At 50.9% G+C, this 21,200-nt stretch overlaps 1 protein-coding gene across 6 annotated transcripts; it reads right to left on the bottom strand.

Moving 5' to 3' along the window:
* Positions 1-861: 861 nt before the first annotated feature.
* On the bottom strand, positions 862-20,295 carry LOC142053812 (ubiquitin carboxyl-terminal hydrolase CYLD-like). Of its 6 annotated transcripts, none has more exons than XM_075085961.1 (17): positions 20,192-20,295; positions 18,887-19,202; positions 17,916-17,985; positions 16,878-17,342; positions 16,515-16,796; positions 16,179-16,248; positions 15,142-15,362; positions 14,562-14,715; positions 12,013-12,151; positions 11,257-11,367; positions 9,848-9,939; positions 9,036-9,102; positions 7,771-7,903; positions 7,350-7,458; positions 7,029-7,147; positions 5,041-5,260; positions 862-3,602 (listed from the first exon to the last, which is right to left on the bottom strand). In XM_075085961.1, the coding sequence occupies exons 4-17, from the start codon at positions 17,337-17,339 to the stop codon at positions 3,418-3,420; spliced, it is 2,364 nt and encodes a 787-aa protein (XP_074942062.1). In that variant the 5' UTR covers positions 17,340-17,342; positions 17,916-17,985; positions 18,887-19,202; positions 20,192-20,295; the 3' UTR covers positions 862-3,417. The 6 variants fall into 6 exon arrangements, 5 of the variants coding, with proteins under 5 accessions (XP_074942062.1, XP_074942063.1, XP_074942060.1 ...); XM_075085962.1 differs by having other exon boundaries at positions 18,902-19,202; XM_075085959.1 differs by lacking the exons at positions 17,916-17,985; positions 20,192-20,295 and adding an exon at positions 13,577-13,627 and having other exon boundaries at positions 18,959-19,048.
* Between the last annotated feature and the right edge of the window lie 905 nt (positions 20,296-21,200).

The raw sequence follows: 21,200 nt of genomic DNA, 5'->3' as shown, positions 1-21,200 counted from the left end.
GCTGGATCGATGGGCCGAGGCCAATTGTGTGAGGTTTAACAAGGCCAAGTGCCAGGTCCTGCCCTTGGGTCACACCAACCCCAGGCAACGCTCCAGGCCTGGGGCAGAGGGGCTGGGAAGTGCCCGGCGGAGAAGGCCCTGGGGGTGCTGGCTGACAGCCGGCTGGGCATGAGCCAGCAGTGCCCAGGTGGCCAAGGAGGCCACCAGCCCCCGGGCTTGTGTCAGCACTGGGGTGGCCAGCAGGAGCCGGGCAGGGATGGGGCCCCTGTGCTCGGCACTGGGGAGGCCCCACCTCGAATGCTGGGCTCAGGTTTGGGCCCCTCAGGACAAGAAGGCCCTTGAGGGGCTGGAGCGTGTCCAGAGAAGGGCAGCGGGGCTGGGGCAGGGTCTGGAGCACAAGTGTGCTGGGGGGCGGCTGAGGGAGCTGGGGGGGTTTAGCCTGGAGAAGAGGGGGCTGAAGGGAGCCCTTCTCGCTCTCTGCAGCTGCCTGAAAGGAGCGTGTAGTCAGGTGAGGCTTGGTCTCTTCTCCCAAGTCACTAGTGACAGGACGAGAGAAAACATATTCAAGCTGCATCAGGGGAGGTTTAGATTGGATATTGGGAAAAATATCTTTACTGGAGGAGTGGTCAGGCATTGGAAGAGGCTTCCCAGAGAGGTAGTGGAGTCGCCATCCCTGGAGGTTTTAAAAAAAAAAAAAGTGTGGATGTGGCACCTGGGGACATGGTTTAGGAGGCCTGGTGGTGTTGGGTTGTTGGTTGGACTTGATGTTCCTAGAGGTCTTTTCCAACCTTAATGATTCTGTGATTCTATCCCCAGACACCAACCCACTGCCTGCATTGCCCACACTCCCAGGAACAGCCATGGTTTATATCTTTTTTTATATCTTTCTTTGCAGCACATGTTGATGGGGAGAGTCAAAAGAGTTTAACAAACAAGGCCTGAGGGTCTCTTGTTTCTAAAAATACCCCAAGAGGCTGGACCTCCTGCTTGCAATGCTCCAGCTGTGGGCACTGTATCATACTTGCCATTTTAAGAGAGGAAGAAAACTCCAGGAAAACCAAGGTTGCTATTAAAACTTACATTTTTAGAGCAGAAGCACCAGATATAAGAGCCCAACCCCCAGCGTACCTGAGCAGAGATTGTCCTGAGTTCTTAGGAGAGAAGGAATGAAGAGCAGCTTTAAGTAGACAAAGAAAGATGGCGAGACAGCAGCACCCTCCAGCCCCTCAGCCCTCTCCATGGCCTCAGAGGATCAGCCGGAGGTCAGTAAGTCTGTTCATGAGCGGGAGCAGGGTAAACCCATCCTCAGGACGATCCGTCGCTGGATCTGCCAGCATTTCTCCTACCCCTAGGCAGACTCTTCTACCACTGGTGCTTTGCCTTGTCTAGGACAATTCTGAGTGTCTCCAAGGATGGAGGCTCCGCCACCTCTCTGGGCAACCTGTGCCAGGGCTTGGCACCCTCACAGTGACAGAAGAGTTTCCTGATGTTCAGAGGGAATGTCCCATGTTTCAGTTTGTGCCCATGGCCTCTGGTCTTGGCACTGGGCACCACAGAGATCCTGGCTCAGTCGTCTTTGCACCCTTCCTCCAGGTAGTTATAGACCTGATGAGCTGCCCTGCAGCCTTCTCATCTCCAAGCTGAACAGTCCCGGCTCTCCCAGCCTTTCCTCATAGGATGCTTCAGTCCCCTCACCAGCTTTGTGGCCCTTTGTCAGGCTCTTTGTTGGACTCTGTCTCTCATACTGGGAAGCCCAAAACTGGACCCATTGCTCCAGGTGTGACCTTAGCAGTGCTGAGCAGAGGGGAAGGATCCCCTCCCTTGACCTGCTGGCAACTTCTCCGAACGCAGCGTGGCACATTGTTTGCCTTCTCTACCATGAGGCCACACTGCTGCTTCGTGGTCAACTCGGTGTTGAGGCCCAAATGCTCAGCAAGGACATTTGGAAGCTGAATTGGACAGCGTTGCTCTCAAAACATTAACTGTGTGTTACCAATCTGGGTTCGTTACACACCATCGGTCCTTTGTAGCCCCCACATACAGAAATAAGGGACACGCCAGGAAGCCCACAAAGCCATCAAGCTGTCGAGGTCCCGGTTGGCACCACAACCCTGCTGTCAGCAAAAAAGAGCCTAAACCACGTGTATTGCATGGCCTGAGCCAACAGGACCGATACAAAGCTACAAAATTACTGCACCCTGCATTAAAGAGGGAAAAAAAAAGCAGGAGGGAGGTTACAGCTGCACATCTGGGGCTCCTGGATGCCTCCCTCAAGGTTTTGGCACGCTGTCAGTGCAATCTGGAATGTGGGCAGCCCAGTTCATAGCACGGAGTCCCGTAACAGCTTCCCGCTGCCACGACAGCACGTGTTTAATGGCAGAGAACAGCCAGTTTGCAAATCTAAGTTATTTAACTTAAGAAATACCAGCTCCCACCCAGAGACCCGTAAACCTTACTGCAGTCATGGCAGAAAATCCAAGAGTGCTCCTTTTTTATTTTCCATTTTTGCCCTTGGAGTTGTTATTGGTCTGACATGGATCTCAGAAGTAGATGCGAAGACGGGACAGCAAGTGCTAAAAGTGAGGTTAATGCACTCGGTTGTGTAACAACAGCGCAGACCTTGTGAAAAAGAGGAAGCATAACAAGCTCACACGCCGTTCCTCTGCTCCATTGTTCTTCTAGTTTTGTTCTTACAAAAGTATGTATTTTTAAAGCACATTTGCAGCTCAAGACACCCAATTAATCTCATGGTTGAAAATAAAGGATGGTGGGGACAAGTGCCAGAGTATTCGTGCTGGATAAGGGAAGTGCGGACAATTCAGGGAGCCAGCTTTAGGTGTGGGGTCACATCCCAGACCTGACGAAAAACCCTTGTTCCTGACCCATCTCTTAACCTGGTTTTCTCACTCCGCAAGTCCACGTGAGGATGGTGATGTCTTACGCAGGGCGAGGCCGTGGTTTTCTTGTGCTCTTTGCAAGAAGAAGGTAACGGTTAACCTGAGGATAACTGTTCGTGTTTTGATTAGATGCTGGTCCTCGGCTTTGGAGGGAAGGGCTGGCAGGGAGAAAAGGCTGTTGGGGAGGACTCTGAGGTAGGGCAGAGCTGCAGAGTGCCTGGGGAGGAAGAAGGGTGGAAAGGGAAGGTAGGAAATGAGAATGAATTTGAGCATAAATACTTCAGAATCCAGGTCTGCCAGAAGTACAAACTATCACTCAATAAAGCCAGGTACAGGATTTAACAAACCCAGACAGGCTGACTCTGTTAGCTTGATATCAGACACTGGAGGAGGTCAGAAGAGGCAGAAGTGCAAGCTCGGTGCACCCAGACTCAGCTGCTTTCACCAATTATGAGCTGCAGGGTTGATCCAAGCTCCCATTTCCAATTACACCATTCTGCAGCACCAGCTCAAGGTAATGTCATTTGTACAGCGCCATCTTCTTGCTCTGGTACATGTACATGTAGGCATCGCAGAAGAGGCGCTTGGCCACTCCGTCCATGTCCCGAGGTTGCTCCAGGGCCAGCACAGCCAGCGGCAAGTCCAGGTATTTGGCAACTTCAGGGCACAGCGTTACTGTGGGAATGTTGAAGCCGTTTTCATCACCTAACACAGAAAGGAGGAGAAAAGTCCAAACCAGGCCCCAGGGGACGAGTACATACAGCTCAAGCAGATACCACCACACTTGACAGTAACGGAGCGCCTTAGCTGAGAGATCTGGAGGCCAAGAATGGGGAAGGACAGCAGAATGGTTCGAGCCCACCGTGGAATGATTACTAGGGGTGAAATTATCGAGGCTAAAGTTACACCCACATTTCATAAAAGTGAACTTCCAGAGTGGAATGCGGTTGGCGTGCTGGAAATCGGTCCAGTGATTGTCCCCTAAGCAGCACCACCTGCACTCTTAGATGTGAGGAACACTGGGGGAGCTCAGTGTCCTGATCAGGTAACTGGAGGGGGGAGTGAAGCGAAAGCTTCATGGCCAAACTTGCCCATAAATCACTGCAGACCTACCGGCTGGATGGAACCATGTCCAGACATCATGCCCTGATGGTGAACTTTGCTCATTATAACCTCATTATAATACTAAAAACATACCTCCACCCCAAAGTTACCCACCTCCAAGGTATGACCACCCTTCACTGAGCGTGTGCTCTGAATTTCTCTTAGTCTATGCATTTAAATCAAAGCAAAGAATTTCTACACCAATCAATAACAAAAGTATGTATGACTAGAGACACTCAAGCTCCACCTGAACATAAAATAGTATAAAAATGACCCCAAGAGAGAGGGAAGTTGGAGAAGATACCATCACAGACCGCTGGGATCAGTCGATGGGCTGAACCTCTCTCCTCCCCCATAGGGACACCTGTTGGGTAAGACTCGAACGCTTGGTTATGCTGAGTGATACCCCGGGAAGTTTAGAGAACAAGCTTGTTATTTTGTGTTTTAGCACTTTATGCTTGTACGTTTTTTGCAGACAGTGTATTTATTGCTGGCAATCCAATAAGAATCTGTATTTCTGTTGCTTCAGTAAACCACAGTATTGGTGAATCTGGCCGTGAGGAGTTATTGGGCACAACTGGGCTAATAGTGATCATCCTGCTAGTGAATCCCTCGCGACTGACAGTGCTAAATCAGGTATCACTCAGAATCTAAGCCCAGCCGACCCCTACCCTCTCTGACATCTGAGGACCACCTGGATTGGAAGGAGGTTTATTTTCTGCCATATTTCTTCATCTATTAACGCAACACCTACATGGCAGCCAGTCCCAGCTGGCTTGACAAGTCCTTTGTTTGAACACAGCCAGAGGATGAAAGCACTAGGAGGAACTCACACGTGCTTGGCCTGGCCATACTCTTCTCTGGGGTCTATTTAAATGGTCGCTGTTGGAAGCAGAGTCTAGAGAGAGCCTAAATTGCGTGGGGCGCTTCAGAGGAAAAGGCTGACTGAGCAGCGCCTATGCAATGAGCGTTGCGGACCCTCGCAGCCGCCCACCATGCAGCGCCCAGCTGCGATCAAAGCTCCGAGCCACGTTCTCACCGTGCCTGTCAGCCATGCTGTCGAAGAACATCCAGTGTTCGTTCTCAGGGCCGTATTTCACAAAGGAGACGTAATGACTGGTCTCGATGCAGAGCACTGCAAAAAGCTCCATCTTCTCACGAGGGACCTGCTGACTGCCCCGGGGGCTCCGGCTGTGAAACTCTTCTGGGACGCGCAGCCTAGTTGGCTTGTGCGTTTTGCGTCGGTAGTGGGAGTGAACCTGAGGAGAGATGGGGTGGCACCACTGAGCAGGCAGAACTGAACCTAGCCTGCCAGAAAGAGGTCAGACCCTCAGTTTATTCCCCATGGATCTGACTCCTGTGGTCCCTGCATGCGAACATCATGCCAACAGGCTGGCAGCAACAATCACACAATGTTGGAAGGGCCCTCTGGAGATCATCCCGTCCCACCCCCTGCTTGAGCAGGCACACCCAGAGCAGGGGCACAGGGCCGCGTCCAGGAGGGGTGTGAATGTCTCCAGGGAAGGGACTCCACAACCTCTCTGAGAAGCCTGTGCCACTGCTCTGGCACCCGCACAGGGAAGTTTTTCCTCATATTCAGGTGGAACTTCTTGTGTTCCCAACTTGTGCCCACTGACCCTTGTCCTGTCATTGGGCACCGCTGAAAAAAGTCCAGCCCCATCCTTTTGACACCCACCCTTTAGGTGGTACTGATAAGCACTGATAAGATTCCCCTGCCCCACCCCTAGCCCTGTCTTCTCCAGGCTGAACAAACCCACGTCTCTCAGCCTTTCCTCATAAGGGAGATGCTCCAGTCCACTAATCATCTTGGCACCTCTCCGCTGGACTTGCTCAAGCGGTTCCCTGTCCTTCTTCAACTGGGGGGCCCAAAACTGGGCACAACACTCCAGCTGTGGCCTCACTAGGGCAGAGTAGGGGGAGGATAACCTCCCTCGACCTGCTGGCCATACTCCTTTTCACGCACCCCAGGACACCGTTGGCCTTCTTGGCCATAAGGGCACGGTGCCAGCTCATGACCAACTTGCTGTCCACCAGCACTACCAGGGACTTCTCAACAGAGCCGCTTTCCAGCAGGTCAACTCTACCGGTTCATGGGGTTGTTCCTCCCCAGGTGCAGGACCCTACACTTGAAGGAAAGAAGGGAGCCTGCCACCCTCCAAGAGAGGCCAGAAAGCTGTAGGAATGCTTCTGGGGAGACAGCGTGGAGGGCCCAGCACCCAGTCTGTGCAGGATCAGTGCTTCTTTAGCCTCTAGGTAAGCAGAGGGTTCAATAACACGTAGCAGCAAACCCCACTCATGCAGCTGGTGTGGGTGGTGGGACTGGTGCTCCCAAAGGGGCCCCTCTACGCCCAGCTGGACCACCTGCAGGGACAGCAGGGGAAATGCTGGTGTTTTGGGGACAGTTCAATCTGCTGTCAGCCACTGTCATGGTTTTAGCTGGGATAGAGTTAATTTTCTTCACTGTAGCTGGCATAGCGCTGTGCTTTGGACTTAAGTATGAAAATAGTGTTGATAACACACCGATGTTTTCAGTTGTTTATACTAGTCAAGGACTTTTCCAGCTCCCCAGGCTCTGCCAGGTGCACAAGAAGCCGGGAGGGGAGGGGGCACAGCCAAGAGAGCAGATTCAAACTGACCAAAGGATATTCCACATCACGTAACATCATGTCCAGTATGTTAACTGGGAGGAGCTGGCCGGGGGAGGGAAGCAGCAATTGCGGCTCGGGGACCGGCGGTGGTGGTCAGCAGGTGGTGAGCGGTTGTATCGTTTGTGTTTCTGGTTTTTTCCCTTTTATATTATCATTATTATTTTATTTTAATTATTAAACTATTCTTATCTCAACCCACAAGTTTTGTTTTTTTCCTTTTGCTCTTCTGATTCTCTCCCCCATCCCACAGGGGTGGAGGGAGGGAGCGAGCGGCTGTGGGGTCTTTAGTTGCCAACTGGGCCTGAACCACGACAGCCACCAAGGCAGATTTTGTGAGCAGTCAAAAGAAAATGAATACCTGTCTGGAGCAGGAGCTGCAGAACTGCTTCAGGCCCGTAGCTGCAAATACCTTGTCTTTGAAACACTCTGAACACTCCAGGGTGGCGACGTCGCCGCACACACAGCACTCCCTGGGACCTGCAGGGGCAACAGGCGTGAGACGATGCGTCTTCTCCAGGTGTCACCTGAAATTCAGCTTGTCCTGCCAAAACTGGTGTTCAGGGAAGAAGAATCACACTGTGATCCCACCTTACATCTGCTCACAACCCAAAGAGGCGAGACCTGTCACCTGGTTGCTCACAGTCCGAGCCAGCAGCTTCACCATTGCCCAACCACTTACTGTCAAGCAGCAGATCTGTTATATCCAGCTTCAAGGAAGGAATGATTTTGCTGAACATTTTATATTCCTTCCCAAAACGTGGCATTTGGATAATGAAGCATGACGGGATCTAGGAAAAGAAAGGTAAACAAGTCACCCTGCCAGAAGAGACAAGCCCCAGAGACTCTGCTCTCTGTATTGCTGCTGGGAGTAAAGACTTTCTGCTCTGCTTGTTCACAAGACAAAATGGCAACAGGGAAAGCATAGGCCTCTTCCCAGATCACGCTCAGATTCCCCAAGACCTCTCTCTTGTGGCTGTATCCGGCTGCTTTGCAGTTAGATGTAAGACAAACTAGACCCACTGCAGACTCACTGGTCGGGTACGTTGGAAGGAAGAAAGAGGCAGCAGAGAGCAGCGTAGGCGGAAGGTAGCTGGGCTCACCTCCACTAACTTCAGATCAGAGGACAGGAAGGAGTGTTCCACTAACTGCTGCACGTCGGGAACCACCAGATTCTCCTGTTTGTCCATAAATATCTGGTAACAGTAACAGTCCTGCTCCTTCTGGCCTCCTGACCTGCAAGAAGTGGTCATGGGGCTTGTTTACATGGTGCCACAAACATCTGAGTACCCAGAGGACATACCGGTTTTATCCTGCAAGAGCTTCTGGGCCCAAGGCATCAAGGGCTGGTTGGTACAAAAGTGACACGAAACACTTTTTCCACCCAGAAATACTAAATACACGTCACAAGAGGAGGATACAAGTACCACCTTCAGTCTCATTATCCCTCCATAGCATCACATCCTGCTCCTATGAGCAAAACTCGGTTTCCCCTCGTCAACGTAAATATTAAAAGACATTTCAGTATTTTTAAAATAAACTGCGCTACGGCATAACCAGCAAACAACTCCTCAGATGAAAGATCTATTTATAACTGCACAATCATAAACTCCTCAGATGAAAGATGTATTTATAACTGCACCTACAAAAGCCAGAGAGCAAAACTCGGTGCATTTAAAAGGTGAGTTGTGTGCAGAAGATCTTGCACATCCCCTACATCCCTGAGCCAGCAGAGAAAGGATTTCCTTCAGATGACCCTCTGCAGGGGAGCTGCAGGATAGAGTCATCTTTGTGCTCAGCCTTTCCGAGTACTCCACGACCTACGGCTTGACTGACGTCTTAACAAAGGAGCACAGAAAGCTAACAATCGCCTTCTATGCTCCTGAACAACACAGTTATTTTTGGCTTCCTTCAGCCTCTCATCCTCTTTGTAGAGTCCTGAAAAACTGGGACTGCATCCATGGACTGCCTGTTTGAGAGGCTGCAGGACCTGAGCCAGCTTGACAATCTGGACACATCCCAAACGCATCCAAAGGCTGTCAGATATCGCTCGCTGGCTCTGCGTTGAAGTTGGACACTATGTTTCTCAAACCACTGCTGGCTCTTCCTAAGGATGAGACAAGGTTTTTATCATCGTTTTCTGAAGGCGGCACCCTCCAGGGGGAGATTAGAAGTGGTTCTTCCTGGATGAGTCACTTGGGACAAGGTCACAAGATCCCACGGACAGTGGAGAGGAGCTGCACAGAACTCACTGAGCTGTGTCTCCAAAGCCCCGATGAAAAGGTGTAAGCAACACTTGGCAATCGTGAGGTGGATAACTAACGAGCCTGGCCTGTATAAATTGTATCACCTAGATATGGAAACTTACTGGAGTTTCAAGAGTGGCTCTATTCCCAGGATCTGTTGCATTATGAGATTGAGGAACTCCTCAGGATCTGGAAGGTCAGAGAAAAGCATGGGTCAGACCACACCAGGGCTGCTGCCTTGCCCCACTGCATCCTGAAGGCAAAAGCGAACAGATAAACACGAGCCACCATTTCGTTAAGCTGGAATCTCCTCTTTTACTCAAGGTAAGAGGACAATTAGGCTAAAAGCTGAGAGCGCTTGGCTAATGCATAAATCCTAGGGCGAGCGTGAAAAAAAGCAAACCAGCTCCCGCACTCTTACAAGGCAGGCCATCACAGCAACACTCTCAGAGACCTTAACGGACAGTTACTGCTGACAACAAAAGCATAAACTCAAAGTGAAATCAGGGGCAGCTGTGGAAATTCAAGAAACTGAACAGTTGAAGTTGATCTTGGCAAAAATGATAAATCAAGCTGGATTCTAGCAGGGATGGACTTATCAGGGTATAACTCAAAGTATAAAGGTCAAGGAAATGTCCCTTGTTTAAATTCTGTTCACGGGGATCTTTCTCTCCCCGCCTGGCAACAGCCACCACCAGGTAGAGACCCAGCGATTCCTAATTTTCCATCAGACTTCAGGACAAATTTCAGTTAAAAAGCCTGCAGAGTTTGGAAAGCTGAAAGTATTTTGCATGTGCTTTACATAAACAAAGAGCACAGCAGGCATATTAAGGCACGTGCCTGGGAGAAGCGTACAATTAAGTTGTCAGCCTGGTGCCTGGGTGAGGCAGTGCACAGCGAAGCAGCCCGGGGAGGGCCCCGGGGAGCACGTTACCTTTCTCAGCGTTGGTAAAGCTTGAACATTGGCCCTTCTCAGTCAGCTGCTCCCTAAGGTGCATCACGCTCCTAGCCCTGACAAAGCCAGTCCTAGAAACAAGAAGCAGATGCAGATGATCTCACTGGTGTATTTAAATCATAGAATCACAGAACAGTTCGGGTTGGAAGGGACTTTTAAAGATCCTCTACTCCAACCCCTCTGCAACAAGCAGGGACATCCTCAACCAGATCAGGTTGCTCAGAGCCCTGTCCAGCCTGGCCTTGAATGTTTCCAGGGATGGGGCATCAACCACCTCTCTGGGCAACCTAGGCCACTGTCTCACAACCCTCAGCATGAAACATTTCTTCCTTAGATCTAGTCTGAATCTCCCCTCTTCTGGTTTAAAACCGTTAACCCTTGTCCTATCGCTACAGGCCCTGCTAAGAAATCTGTCCCCATCTTTCTTATCAGCCCCCTTTAGGTGCTGAAAGGCTGCAATAAGGTCTCCCCGCAGCCTTCTCTTCCCCAGGCTGAGCAACCCCAACTCTCCCAGCCTTTCTCCACACCAGAGGGGTTCCAGCCCTCGCACCATTTCCGTGTCCCTCTTCCGGACCCGCTGCAACAGGCCCGTGTCTGTGCTGTGCTGGGGACCCCAGAGCTGGACGCAGGGCTCCGGGGGGGTCTCACTAGAGTGGAGCAGAGGGGGAGAATCCCCTCCCTCGCCCTGCTGGCCCTGCTGCTCTGGATCCAGCCCAAGTTCAGATTGGCCCTCTGGGCTGCGAGCACACATTGCCGGCTCACGTCGAGCTTTTCACCCCCAAGTCCTTCTCCACAGGGCTGCTCTCAGTCAAATCTCAACATCACAGAACACCCAGGATTGTATTTCTGCAGCCACTGCCAGAACACTGGTCCTCGAGGAAGATGCTAATGCCTTGTGTTCAATCAGCTCTCCCTGCCTCTTCCACACCTCCTGAGGGAGGAGGAGGAAAGAACCTGTTATCTTCGATACAGATTGCAGAGAATGTAGCCCTCATACCACGGTCTACCCCCATCCATCCTAGCACTGCATACTGCCTTTGGGACTAACTGCTGATGAAAGCAATACCCTGGCTTCATCAGCTCCAGGATTCCTCCACAGAGGTGGTCTCAACCCCAGGAATCATCCCTTCCTCCTTTCACTGAGAACTACAGCTCACAAGGCTTCCTGCTCAGAAGGAGAGACTCATGCAGTAGGAGTCATGACAGCCTTGCAACTGGGGAAGGGAACAACTGGAAGAGAAACCTGATATGAAGATCTTTGGATGTGGCTGGTAGGAGAAACCCTCCAGGTAATTCTTTCCCTCAGTGACAGGTACCCCCTGGCAGGGCAGCAGAGAAAGTATGAAGGCAGATGGATGACTTCCAGGACTCCTACATACTATACTCACTTTCGAAGGGGATTAACAATCTCATCCCGCAGAATGCTCTGGACATTCCTGTCACACAGTGGGAAGGGCTTGAAGAGCATGGAGTCCAGCACAGACGTACAGGAGAAGAGGCTGTGAAAAAGAGTGTGCTGTGTAAACCTGATGGGTTTGCAGCAACAGTTAGAACCAAACCATTGTGCCTGGTGACTGTCAGCGGCTTTCATTTTGAACAGTCCACGCATGCAATTACAGAAAGGTGAGTGACAGCTCATCTCTGCAGTGAGATAAACCACGTCTGGTTTAATGAACACTGGTGGTAAGCAAGGAAACAGCTCAGAGGAGGAAATCTCCTACTTTGCAGCCAAAACTGCTCATGGGGGGGCACCACTGAGTCTTTTCCTCTCCAAACAGCGCTGCACAGTGAAGCTGGGACTTCCTGTGCAGGTTCTTTGAAACGTTTCCAGCCATTACCTCCAGTGACAGACTCAGCGCAGTCCAGTTCCAGAGACCTACGATCTCTCACTGCGCTGCATGACACACACACAGCTACCTTAGGTACTCACAAGGGTTATTTCAGGGCCTGAGAACCTACCAGATTAGGAAGGAGAACCAAAAGCAGCAAGCATCGAGGCTGCATCTCCACACAGTTATATTCTGCTCTATACCAGGTAAATATCCGGCCACCTTGGAAGTCCAGGGAAGCGCTGCAGTTTAGGGCTCTGCCCAACTTAAAAAGCACCCATTTAATGGATCAACACCACCCAAGCAGGTCCTTACCTGAAGAGAGCTGCGTCCATATAGCAGGAATTACAATGGCCTTGGATTCCCTTCATCCGCCCTCGCAGGACACATACTGCTGCCTCATTCCTGAGGGGAGGAAAGCTGTCTGGAGTCTGTGGAAGAACTTCTTGCTCTCCTGCAAGAGAAGCAACAGAAGCAACTCCCTTTAACTTCCCACCTTGTCTGGCTCAGCTCTGCCCTTCCCCGATGCCACAGAGGTCGCTCTGCTCAGAAGACAGCGCCACGCTCTTCTGCGCTGCTCCTGCTGGGACTAAACTATGCTGGGATGAAGACTTGACTCTTTAGCATTTCATCTACTGGAAATAGAGACAAAGCCAAACCGTTTCTTATTCACCAGAGACATGCCCTAGCAGTCCATACCGCCTCTGCCATCGTTACACCAAGTTACAAAGGCAAAAAGAGCTCCAAAGAAGCTGGTGCTGTGTTATATGCAAGCTTGGGACCTCTCTGTTGAAAGACCTGCGACCCCAGCAGCAAGGGGACAAACAGGCAACTGTGCTTCAACAGCCTCATCCCACTGGCCTGTCGCCTCTAAAGCTTCAAAGGTGGATTTTGCAATCTGGTCTTTTCTGGTTTCTTCAACATTCACCCCTTGTAATTCAATCCACTCTCTTCAGCATGTCCTTAAGATATCCTTCCTTGTCCCTGCTCCCAGTTTTTGGGCAGACCCTACAGGAATCCTGTCTCCTCGTTTACAGCAATCCCATTTACAGTTTCTAAATGGCTGATGCACGCTGTCTTCTCTGCTCTGGAGGAGTTTCTTCCTGTTTAAATGAAAATACTGACCTGTTCTTCCCCGTATCTTCTTGTGAATGTCTTATCATCATAGCAAGTTCTACATGAACACTGATTTAATCCTCTGTCCCTTTCCAAGCTCCCTCTTATTTTTCAGTCCCCAGGGGTTATCACCTGAACAGGCTGCCCAGAGAGGCTGTGGAGTCCCTTCCCTGGAGACATTCACACCCCGCCTGGATGCGGTCCTGTGCCCCCTGCTCTGGGTGTGCCTGCTCAAGCAGCGGGTGGGACAAGATGATCTCCAGAGGTCACTTCCAAACCCCACCAGTCTGTTAGTCTGTGATTAAACAATTTGTAACAATGTCTTAAAATGTCTGTGATTCTGTGACATCCTGGCTGTGGGCCTGAGTTACCCCCTCCAGTTCTCCATAGCCATGCGCTTGGCCTATGTTTGCGTAACATTTAAGATATGCTATAGGCCAGGCCTTATAGCTAAAACACTTGTCCACATTCAAATCTCAATTACACCTTTTTTGGTGTAATTCGGTCAAAATTTGGTGAAAAACACACCTTTTTTTTCTGCCCTGAAAACCACAGGCAAAAAGAGCCCTGCCTTGCTTGCAGCATTCACAATGCTTTACAAAGACTGTTGCTCTGGAAATCTGTCCTCTGTTACCCCACAACATTTCCTGCCAGCTTCCCCTTCTCCAGCACATCGATGCCACTGTGGTCTCATTTACAAGGTCACTCAATATGCTGCCCTACAGTCAATGCCCCAGTCTATGTTATCGCTGTATTGAATTACCACTTCTTGTGGGACATTCCCTAAAAATACCACCATGGCAACCTCGGCATCCTTAAAATTGACATAAAACATAGAATCATTAAGGTTGGAAAAGACCTCTAGGATCATCAAGTCCAGCCGTCAACCCATCACCCCCAAGGCCTCCTAAGCCACGCCCTGAGGTGCCACATCTACACGTGGTTTGAAAACCTCCAGGGATGGCGACTCCACTACCTCTCTGGGAAGCCTCTTCCAATGCCTGACCACTCCTCCAGTAAAGATATTTTTCCTAATACTCAATCTAAACCTCCCCTGATGCAGCTTCAGGCCATTTCCCTTGTCCTGTCACTAGTAATTTGGGAGAAGAGACCAAGCCTCACCTGACTACACGCTCCTTTCAGGCAGCTGCAGAGAGTGAGAAGGTCTCCCCTCAGCCCTCTCTTCTCCAGGCTAAACCCCCCCAGCCCCCCCAGCCGCCCCCCAGCACACTTGTGCTCCAGACCCTGCCCCAGCCCCGCTGCCCTTCTCTGGACACGCTCCAGCCCCTCCAGGCCCTTCTTGTCCCGAGGGGCCCAAACCTGAGCCCAGCATTCAAGGTGGGGCCTCCCCAGTGCCGAGCACAGGGGCCCCATCCCTGCCCGGCTCCTGCTGGCCACACCAGTGCTGACACAAGCCCGGGGGCTGGTGGCCTCCTTGGCCACCTGGGCACTGCTGGCTCATGCCCAGCCGGCTGTCAGCCAGCACCCCCAGGGCCTTCTCCGCCGGGCACTTTCCAGCCCCTCTGCCCCAGGCCTGGAGCGTTGCCTGGGGTTGGTGTGACCCAAGGGCAGGACCCGGCACTTGGCCTTTTTAAACATCTTTAACCTTGCTAAACCTCAACATCTTTTGGAATACTCAAAGAAAGTGAAGAATATTAAACTACTGATTAAGACATTGCATGTGAGGCTTCTCCATAGCGTGCCTTGTCCCAGCACAGCACTGTCTCCCCTCTCCTCAGATAACTTACTATAATCCACGAGGCTGAGGTCACTGTTGCGCAAACACTGGAAGCGAACGTCAGGCTGGCAGGACTGCAGCTTCACGAAGAGGCCGCGCTTTGGAGCGCAGTGGAAGTAGTATTTGCCCAGCCATTCGCCAGCAGTGACCCCCTTGTCTTCATCCTGGGAAAAAAAGCATTCAGGAATAACGTGAGAGCAGGCTTTCCTCCATACAGCTGTTTAATATCTTAAATTCTGCATACAAGTTTGGTCCCATTTTGTTGACTGTTTTCATTTATTCTGGTTATGTTTTGAACCTAGTGATGTCACTCGTAAGACTCGTGATTGTTCTGTCCGCACTCCAATAACATTGCTCTAGAAGAGAGCAAACCAACCCACGCAATCATGCCGTGGGCTCTCCTCCCCAGCCTAAGGGAGAGCTCAATTGTGTGCTTGCCCTCACGGTTCACACCTTGACACGTCAGAGGCTTGGGTCAAGCTGCGAGATACGCAGCCACAAGCTGAATGTCATCAAAGAGAAGAGAAGGGCAACCAAAACCTGCCCATTCCGATATACAGTCTCACAGCAGGAAGTATTTTGTTCCTTACCAGTTCAACTCCTGCCATTTTGTGCTTAATCTGGGGCAGGTAGCCCAACCAGCGGATGATTCCTGAAACCTGATTTCCCTTGTCCAAGGTGATCTGGACCATGGAGTTCACTTCCAGGGGTGAATTCCCACTTTCGCACTCCTCGCTGTTCTCGCTTATTTCTCGTTTCATTTGGTTTGGGTGTCCCAAGCCCATGTCAGACTCGAATGGTGAAAATAAACCTAGCGAGCAATACAAAGTGTTGGGTGAGGTAGGAAGTCAACACGTAATGACAGACACCTCTGGATCTTACCTAATACCAGGGGTATTTTGAAATTACAGACCATGCAGACAAGCATGAAGCTGAGCACCAGAGACACAAGGGGTAATTCCCAGTGATATGGCCAAGCTGGTCTAACAGGCTGAAAGGGGAAGATGCTGCTCCTTGTTTCCCTGCTCAAGGCTGCACGCTCCAGCCCTGGAGCTCATCCAGCCCTTCGCAGAGCCATTTCAGGCTACTGAAAAGGCAGCAGAGGGGTTATTCCCAAATTACTTTTCTGCCTTTAGTGAAATGAATCAACTCAGTGAAGAGTCTAATGACGGCTCCCCTTGGGCCGGCCCTGACAGCTGCACGGTGTCTTTTGATGGCGACAGAGAGAGTCCACTAATTTCTTGTCTTGTCCAATGACTCACACCACCACTGCTGGTACCTGCGCCTTTCTGAGTTTGCCTGGCACCAGGATAAGGCTCCTGCTCTACCTTCTACAGCTAAATTAAAGACTCTTTAAGCAGTGGTGCCTTCTCCCCTAGGGAATACTTCTCCACTGCACTCACTCACTCATCTTCCTGATAAATGGGGAGACTCAGCTTTAGTTGCTTAATGCAGAGAACTGGGATTCAAGACTTTTCTATGGACCTTCTCTGCTTCCTGAACGACTTAGTTGGGACCAGCTGAAGCTTTTGTTGGGGCTTTCAGCTCATCAGCACCCTACAGAGAAGAAATAAATGCTAAATCCCCAGGAATGTACACAGGGCAGGCACATCTGACGATAACATACTTTGCAAGCTTTCCTTCACGACAGAGTCCATAGGAATTTCTCTGAAAATGTCAGTTGTTCCTTCTTCTTCCTGAAAGGAGACAAAAATCATCCATCAGCTAAATGCTTTATCAGACAATATATGGAATGCAAACGAGTTTTTCAAACAGGCCTGGAAAGTTTGCGTGTATCCTTATGTCCCTTTTGAACATTCCTTCCACTTCCCTTTAGTGTCCCAACATAACATAGTTTGTTTTTTTTTTTTAAAAAAAAAAAAACTAAAAAAAAGGAGGAAAAAAAATTCTTTTTATTAAAAAATACCCCAAAACAAAGAAAAGGCAGCAAGACTGCTCTTACCGGGCAAACTTTAACGAACCATTGGGTTCCCTCCCTGTAAACTGCCATCGCTATTCCTTTTGTGAGGACCTCATCCACATAGAAGCTAACAGCGTCTCCCACTTTCACAGGAACCCCCTCCTCCACGTCCGGTTTTGGCTTCTGTTTCACATAGTCGTCGTCTGCCATGGGAGTAAACTGGACTCTGCTAAAAGGCAGGAAGATCCCGCAGTTCCGCTTACACTTGAAATATTCGGTGCCGTGATAAGATCCATCGCTGCGCCCTCTGTTTTCACCCTCGGCCTGAAAACACACACCAGAAAGGCACGTTACGTACACAAACATAAAGGGACAACAAGCAACTCATTTTCTTGGCCACTTTACCTGTAACTCCACCCCAAAGAAGAACGGAGACAGCACAGCCGAAGTGTTTTTGTAAATGCTCCCGATGTAGCGGATGATACCAGGGAAATGTTGCCGGTCGACCTCCACCATCACTCTTTGGCCCGGCACGGCCCGCAGAGCTGCTTCAAGGCTCAGCCTCTCCAAGAAGTAGTTCAAACGTTCGTTGTGGCTGCTGACGGCCAGGAGGAAGACGGCCGCCTCCTCGCGCACGGGCTGAAGGATTTCTACATTTATCGTGACGGTGGAGCTGTCATCCAGCATGATGACTTTCAGGAAGCAAGCTGGGGGCCTGTCATCGGAGAAGTTGCGCAGGTAACTTCTTTCACTGCAGAAGCACATGTTCCCAGCTTGGAAGTACTTGCTGCCATAAGCACAGTCTTCTGTCAGGATGTAATAGCAGTTTCCGTCTCCTGCTGAAGGCAGGAGGCTGGTCATCGTCATTCCCTTGGGTTGTGAGAAAGGAGAGTGTCACACCAGTGAAGATAAACGCACGATATCACAGGATTTCAGAGGAATTTGGGTTGGGAGAGGTCTCGAGCCCAGCCCCGCGCTTAAAGCCTCACCCAGTTGAGTTTTGAGCATCTCCAATGACAGAGATCCCGCAGCCTCCCTGCTCCCTCGTTCCCATGTTTGATCACCATCATGGTGGAAAAGAAAAAATATCCCATCTAACCGAGGTTTCCCACATTCCTGCTTGTCCCCGTTGCCTCTTGTTCCCCTCACTGTGCATCCACAGGATGAGTTTGGCTCCGTCTTCTCTACTAAACCCTCCCACTAAGAAGACGCAAAGAGCAGCATCTCGTCTGTCCTGTTCTCTACAACACCCTACAGCCAGAGCAGCCTCATTAAAGTCCACCTCCTGCTTTCTTTTCATACTTATTTGCAGGAGCAGGGCAAAGGCTAAATTCTGCCTTCTAAAAAATCTCTAAAAAGGGAGTTCTAGTCTGCGGCTAGAGCTCTTCAATGTTGTGTTAAAGCACATTGATTTTCAAAACGCACGCAAAGCACAGCACCTACCACGTTACTTTGCTGAGGCACTGAAGACCACCATCTTTCAAAACGAATATATTAACAGAAATTCAAATATCTGGAATCAGAAATACATTTTGCAGTGAAATTCTAGCCAAATTCTAATATTCACACAATTTATCCCTCCGCATCTCACTTTTGACAATACCACGCACAGCCAGGACCCAGACTTTTTTGTTACAACATTAAAAAAAAAAGGGATTAACATCGAAAATTCTTCCTGCAGGCGGACAAGACTGGTTGGCCCAACCTGACCAATACAGAGAAAATAAGAGACGTGCCTGTTTCTAGGCCATGGAGGAAATTAAGGGAGAAAGAAAAAAGATGTCTTCACTGTGGGCTACCTAGTAGAAGTTTCTTACAACTTGGGAGTGGAGAGAGGAGAAATTGAGCAGATGCAATTAAGGGAAGTAGAAACAGAGTCAGGGCATTGTGGCAGGAAGCATGAATGCAGCTGTTTGGAACAGTAAATGGGTGGGTTGGGAGGAAAACGTAGGCAGAGCTTGAACAAAAAGGCTGTGCAGAGCTCAGCAAGGAGGAGGGCAACACTACTGGGGACTTCACTGGAGAGTAATATCAAGGGAGCTTGTTTTTTAAAGTATTAAGAAAAGATAATCACTGTTTGTGTTGGAAAAATTTGCATGATCGGATCCTGGAGCTTTCCTTGTGTTTGGGCTCATCACGGCAGCTTCCTACAGAAGCCATCTCCCTTTAACTCTTATTTTTTTTAACCTTAGCGGGTGGGAAGATGGCTCAGAGACCTGACCCAAACACTGCTCTACTGCTTTTGGACAACGCTCATTTGCTACAGCTGAAGGTCTGGTCTCAAAATGGAATAACCCCCAAAAAAACCACTGATCTCCTCAAGTAGCATCTGCTTGGGTCTGCCAATGTGGCTAATTCCACATGTATTGCCAGAGATTCAAGAGCCGAACAACAGCACAGAGGCAGAGGCCTACCACGGTGGTACGAACCGCGCTGACGCTCTTCCTTCTTTCTGCCAAGGGATTCCTGCCGGCAGAACACCAAACCTGCAGGGAACCCGGCGCAATTCACTCCAGGATGACCACCTCGAAGTCACGGGGCGCTATGGGGGCACCCGGCAGCGACCATGCCAGGGTGAGTCCCCCTGCTTGGCAGTAAGCAAGTCGGAAGGCGTCGGCAGGCTGTGGAAGTGGAAGGAATCCCGTGGCGCGCAGCCATTCCCTTATTTCCCATCCACACAACTTGCTGCTGACGTTTTTATAACTCTGCCAGCGGAGCAAAGGCTTGGAACTGTGGGATTTTTAAAGGACAGAATTAAAGAACAACATTCTGTGTCCCAGCCCCCCAGTTCAATATTCCATTTTCAGGACTTCAGTTCTATTTTACTTTTTTTTTAAGTTCTCTCTCCACAAGGAATACAGTAAACCTCACTGTGCTTTAAATGCTGTCAAAAGAGGAAAACCTAGAATAAACCATTCTCCTAATTAAAACCCCTGGAATAAACAGTTTTCATCATTAAAAACCCTGGAATAAACAGTTTTCCTCACTAAAAAAAAACAAAAATAAACCACTTTCCTCACAAAAACCCCTAGAATAAACGCTTTCCTCACAAAAACCCCTAGAATAAACTGCTTTCCTCACAAAAAAAACCCTGTCATAAACCGCTTTCCTCACAAAAAAAACCCTGTCATAAACCGTTTTCCTCACAAAAAGCCTTTAGAACAAACCATTTTCCTCACAAAAAGCCTTTAGAATAAACCATTTTCCTCAGAAAAAGCCTTTAGAATAAACCATTTTCCTCAGAAAAATCCCTAGAATAAACCGTTTTTCTCATCAAAGCCAAGAATAACCCATCTCTCTAAAAACAGAGCACACGCCATTCTCTCCCAGGTTAACAGAAATAAAAACACATTCAGGCCAACGTGCGATATTTGAGCTTGTGGCGTTTTGAACGGGGTTGAAACCTGCCGGATTACGCTGAGGGGAACCTGGGAAGCGCCAGATAATTCGAATTAAAGCGGAAATTAACCCGTAAATGGCGGCTGATATCGGGTGGGGGAGGTCTTCCAGGCCCTGCCCCTGAGGTACCGGGGAGGGGGGAGGAAGCGGCAGGGGAAGGCTCGGCCGTGGGGTGATCCCGGGGGGGGTGTGATCCCGGAGGGGGGGTGTGATCCCGGGGGGGGGGTGTGATCCCGGGGGGGGGGTGTGATCCCGGGGGGGGGGGTGATGGGGGGTGTGATGTGATCCCGGGGCGGCCCCCCCTGACCCCCCGCTCTCACCCTCTCCCGGCCCCGCTCTTCCGCCTCAGGGGACGCCGCAACAGAGGTGAGGGGAGCGCGGCGCAGAGCGGCACCGACAGTCACCACCACTTCCGGCACGCCCCGCCGCCGGCTTGCCGGCCAATAGGAAGAGGCGGCCGTCGAAGCAGGTAGCCAATGAAGGGGAGAGGGCGGGACTCGCGGCTGCACCGCCCCGCCCCCTGTCGGGCGCCAGTGGGGTGGGCCGGGCCCCGCCCCCTGCGGCCGGTCTCGGGTGTTGCCATGGCCTGGTCTCCTGTGTCCCCTGTCCCCATGGCCCCGTGTCCTCTGTGTACCGTGTCCTGTGTCCTTGTGTTCCCAGAGCCTCCTGTCTTCTGTGTCCCCTGTCCCCATGGCCCTGTCCGCTGTGTCCCGAGTCCTGTGGCCCCGTGTCCCCGTGGTCCTGTGTCTCCATGACCCTGTGTCCCATGTCCCCATGGCTCTCTGTCCCCATGTCCCTGTGTTCCCAGAGCTCTGTGTCCCTATAGCTGTATGTCCCCATGTGCCCATGTCCCTGTGACCCTGCATCCCCATAGCTATATGTCCCCACCACCCTGTGTCCCTTGTCCCCCTGGCCCTGTGTCCTCTGTGTCCCATGTCCTATGGCCCTGTGCTCCCGTCTCCATGGCCCCATGCTCTGTCCCCTAGACCCATGTCCAGTGGCCTTGTGCCCTGTGGCCCCTGTCCCCATGGCCCTGTGCCCTGTGTCCTGAGTCCTGTGGCCTCGTGTCCCCTAGTCCTGTGTCCCCATGGCCCTGTGTCCCTCCATTGCCATAGCTGTGTGTCCCCACGACCCTGTGTCCCATGTCCCCATAGTCCTGTGTCCCCCTAACCCTCTGTCCCAATGGCCCTGTGTCCCCATGTCCCCATAGCTCTGTGTCCCCATGGCTGTATGTCCCCAGAGCCCTGTGTCTCCATGTCCCTGTGACCTTGTGTCCCCTAGCTTTGTGTCCCCGTGACCCCATGTCCCGTGTCCCCATGGCCCTGTGTT

The sequence above is a fragment of the Phalacrocorax aristotelis genome, chromosome 2, assembly GCF_949628215.1.
Source record: "Phalacrocorax aristotelis chromosome 2, bGulAri2.1, whole genome shotgun sequence".
NCBI lineage: Eukaryota > Metazoa > Chordata > Aves > Suliformes > Phalacrocoracidae > Phalacrocorax > Phalacrocorax aristotelis.
This window is presented reverse-complemented; position numbering and strand designations above follow the sequence as displayed.

Excerpts from the sequence above, each read along its gene's own strand:
- LOC142053812 (XM_075085959.1), bottom strand. The coding sequence starts at position 17,339 with ATGACGATGACCAGCCTCCTGCCTTCAGCAGGAGACGGAAACTGCTAT. Across the intron at positions 7,459-7,770 it reads CTGATCTGAAGTTAGTGGAG|ATCCCGTCATGCTTCATTAT; the intron begins GTGAGCCCAGCT and ends TTCTTTTCCTAG. Across the intron at positions 7,148-7,349 it reads AACAGATCTGCTGCTTGACA|GTCCCAGGGAGTGCTGTGTG; the intron begins GTAAGTGGTTGG and ends TTGCCCCTGCAG.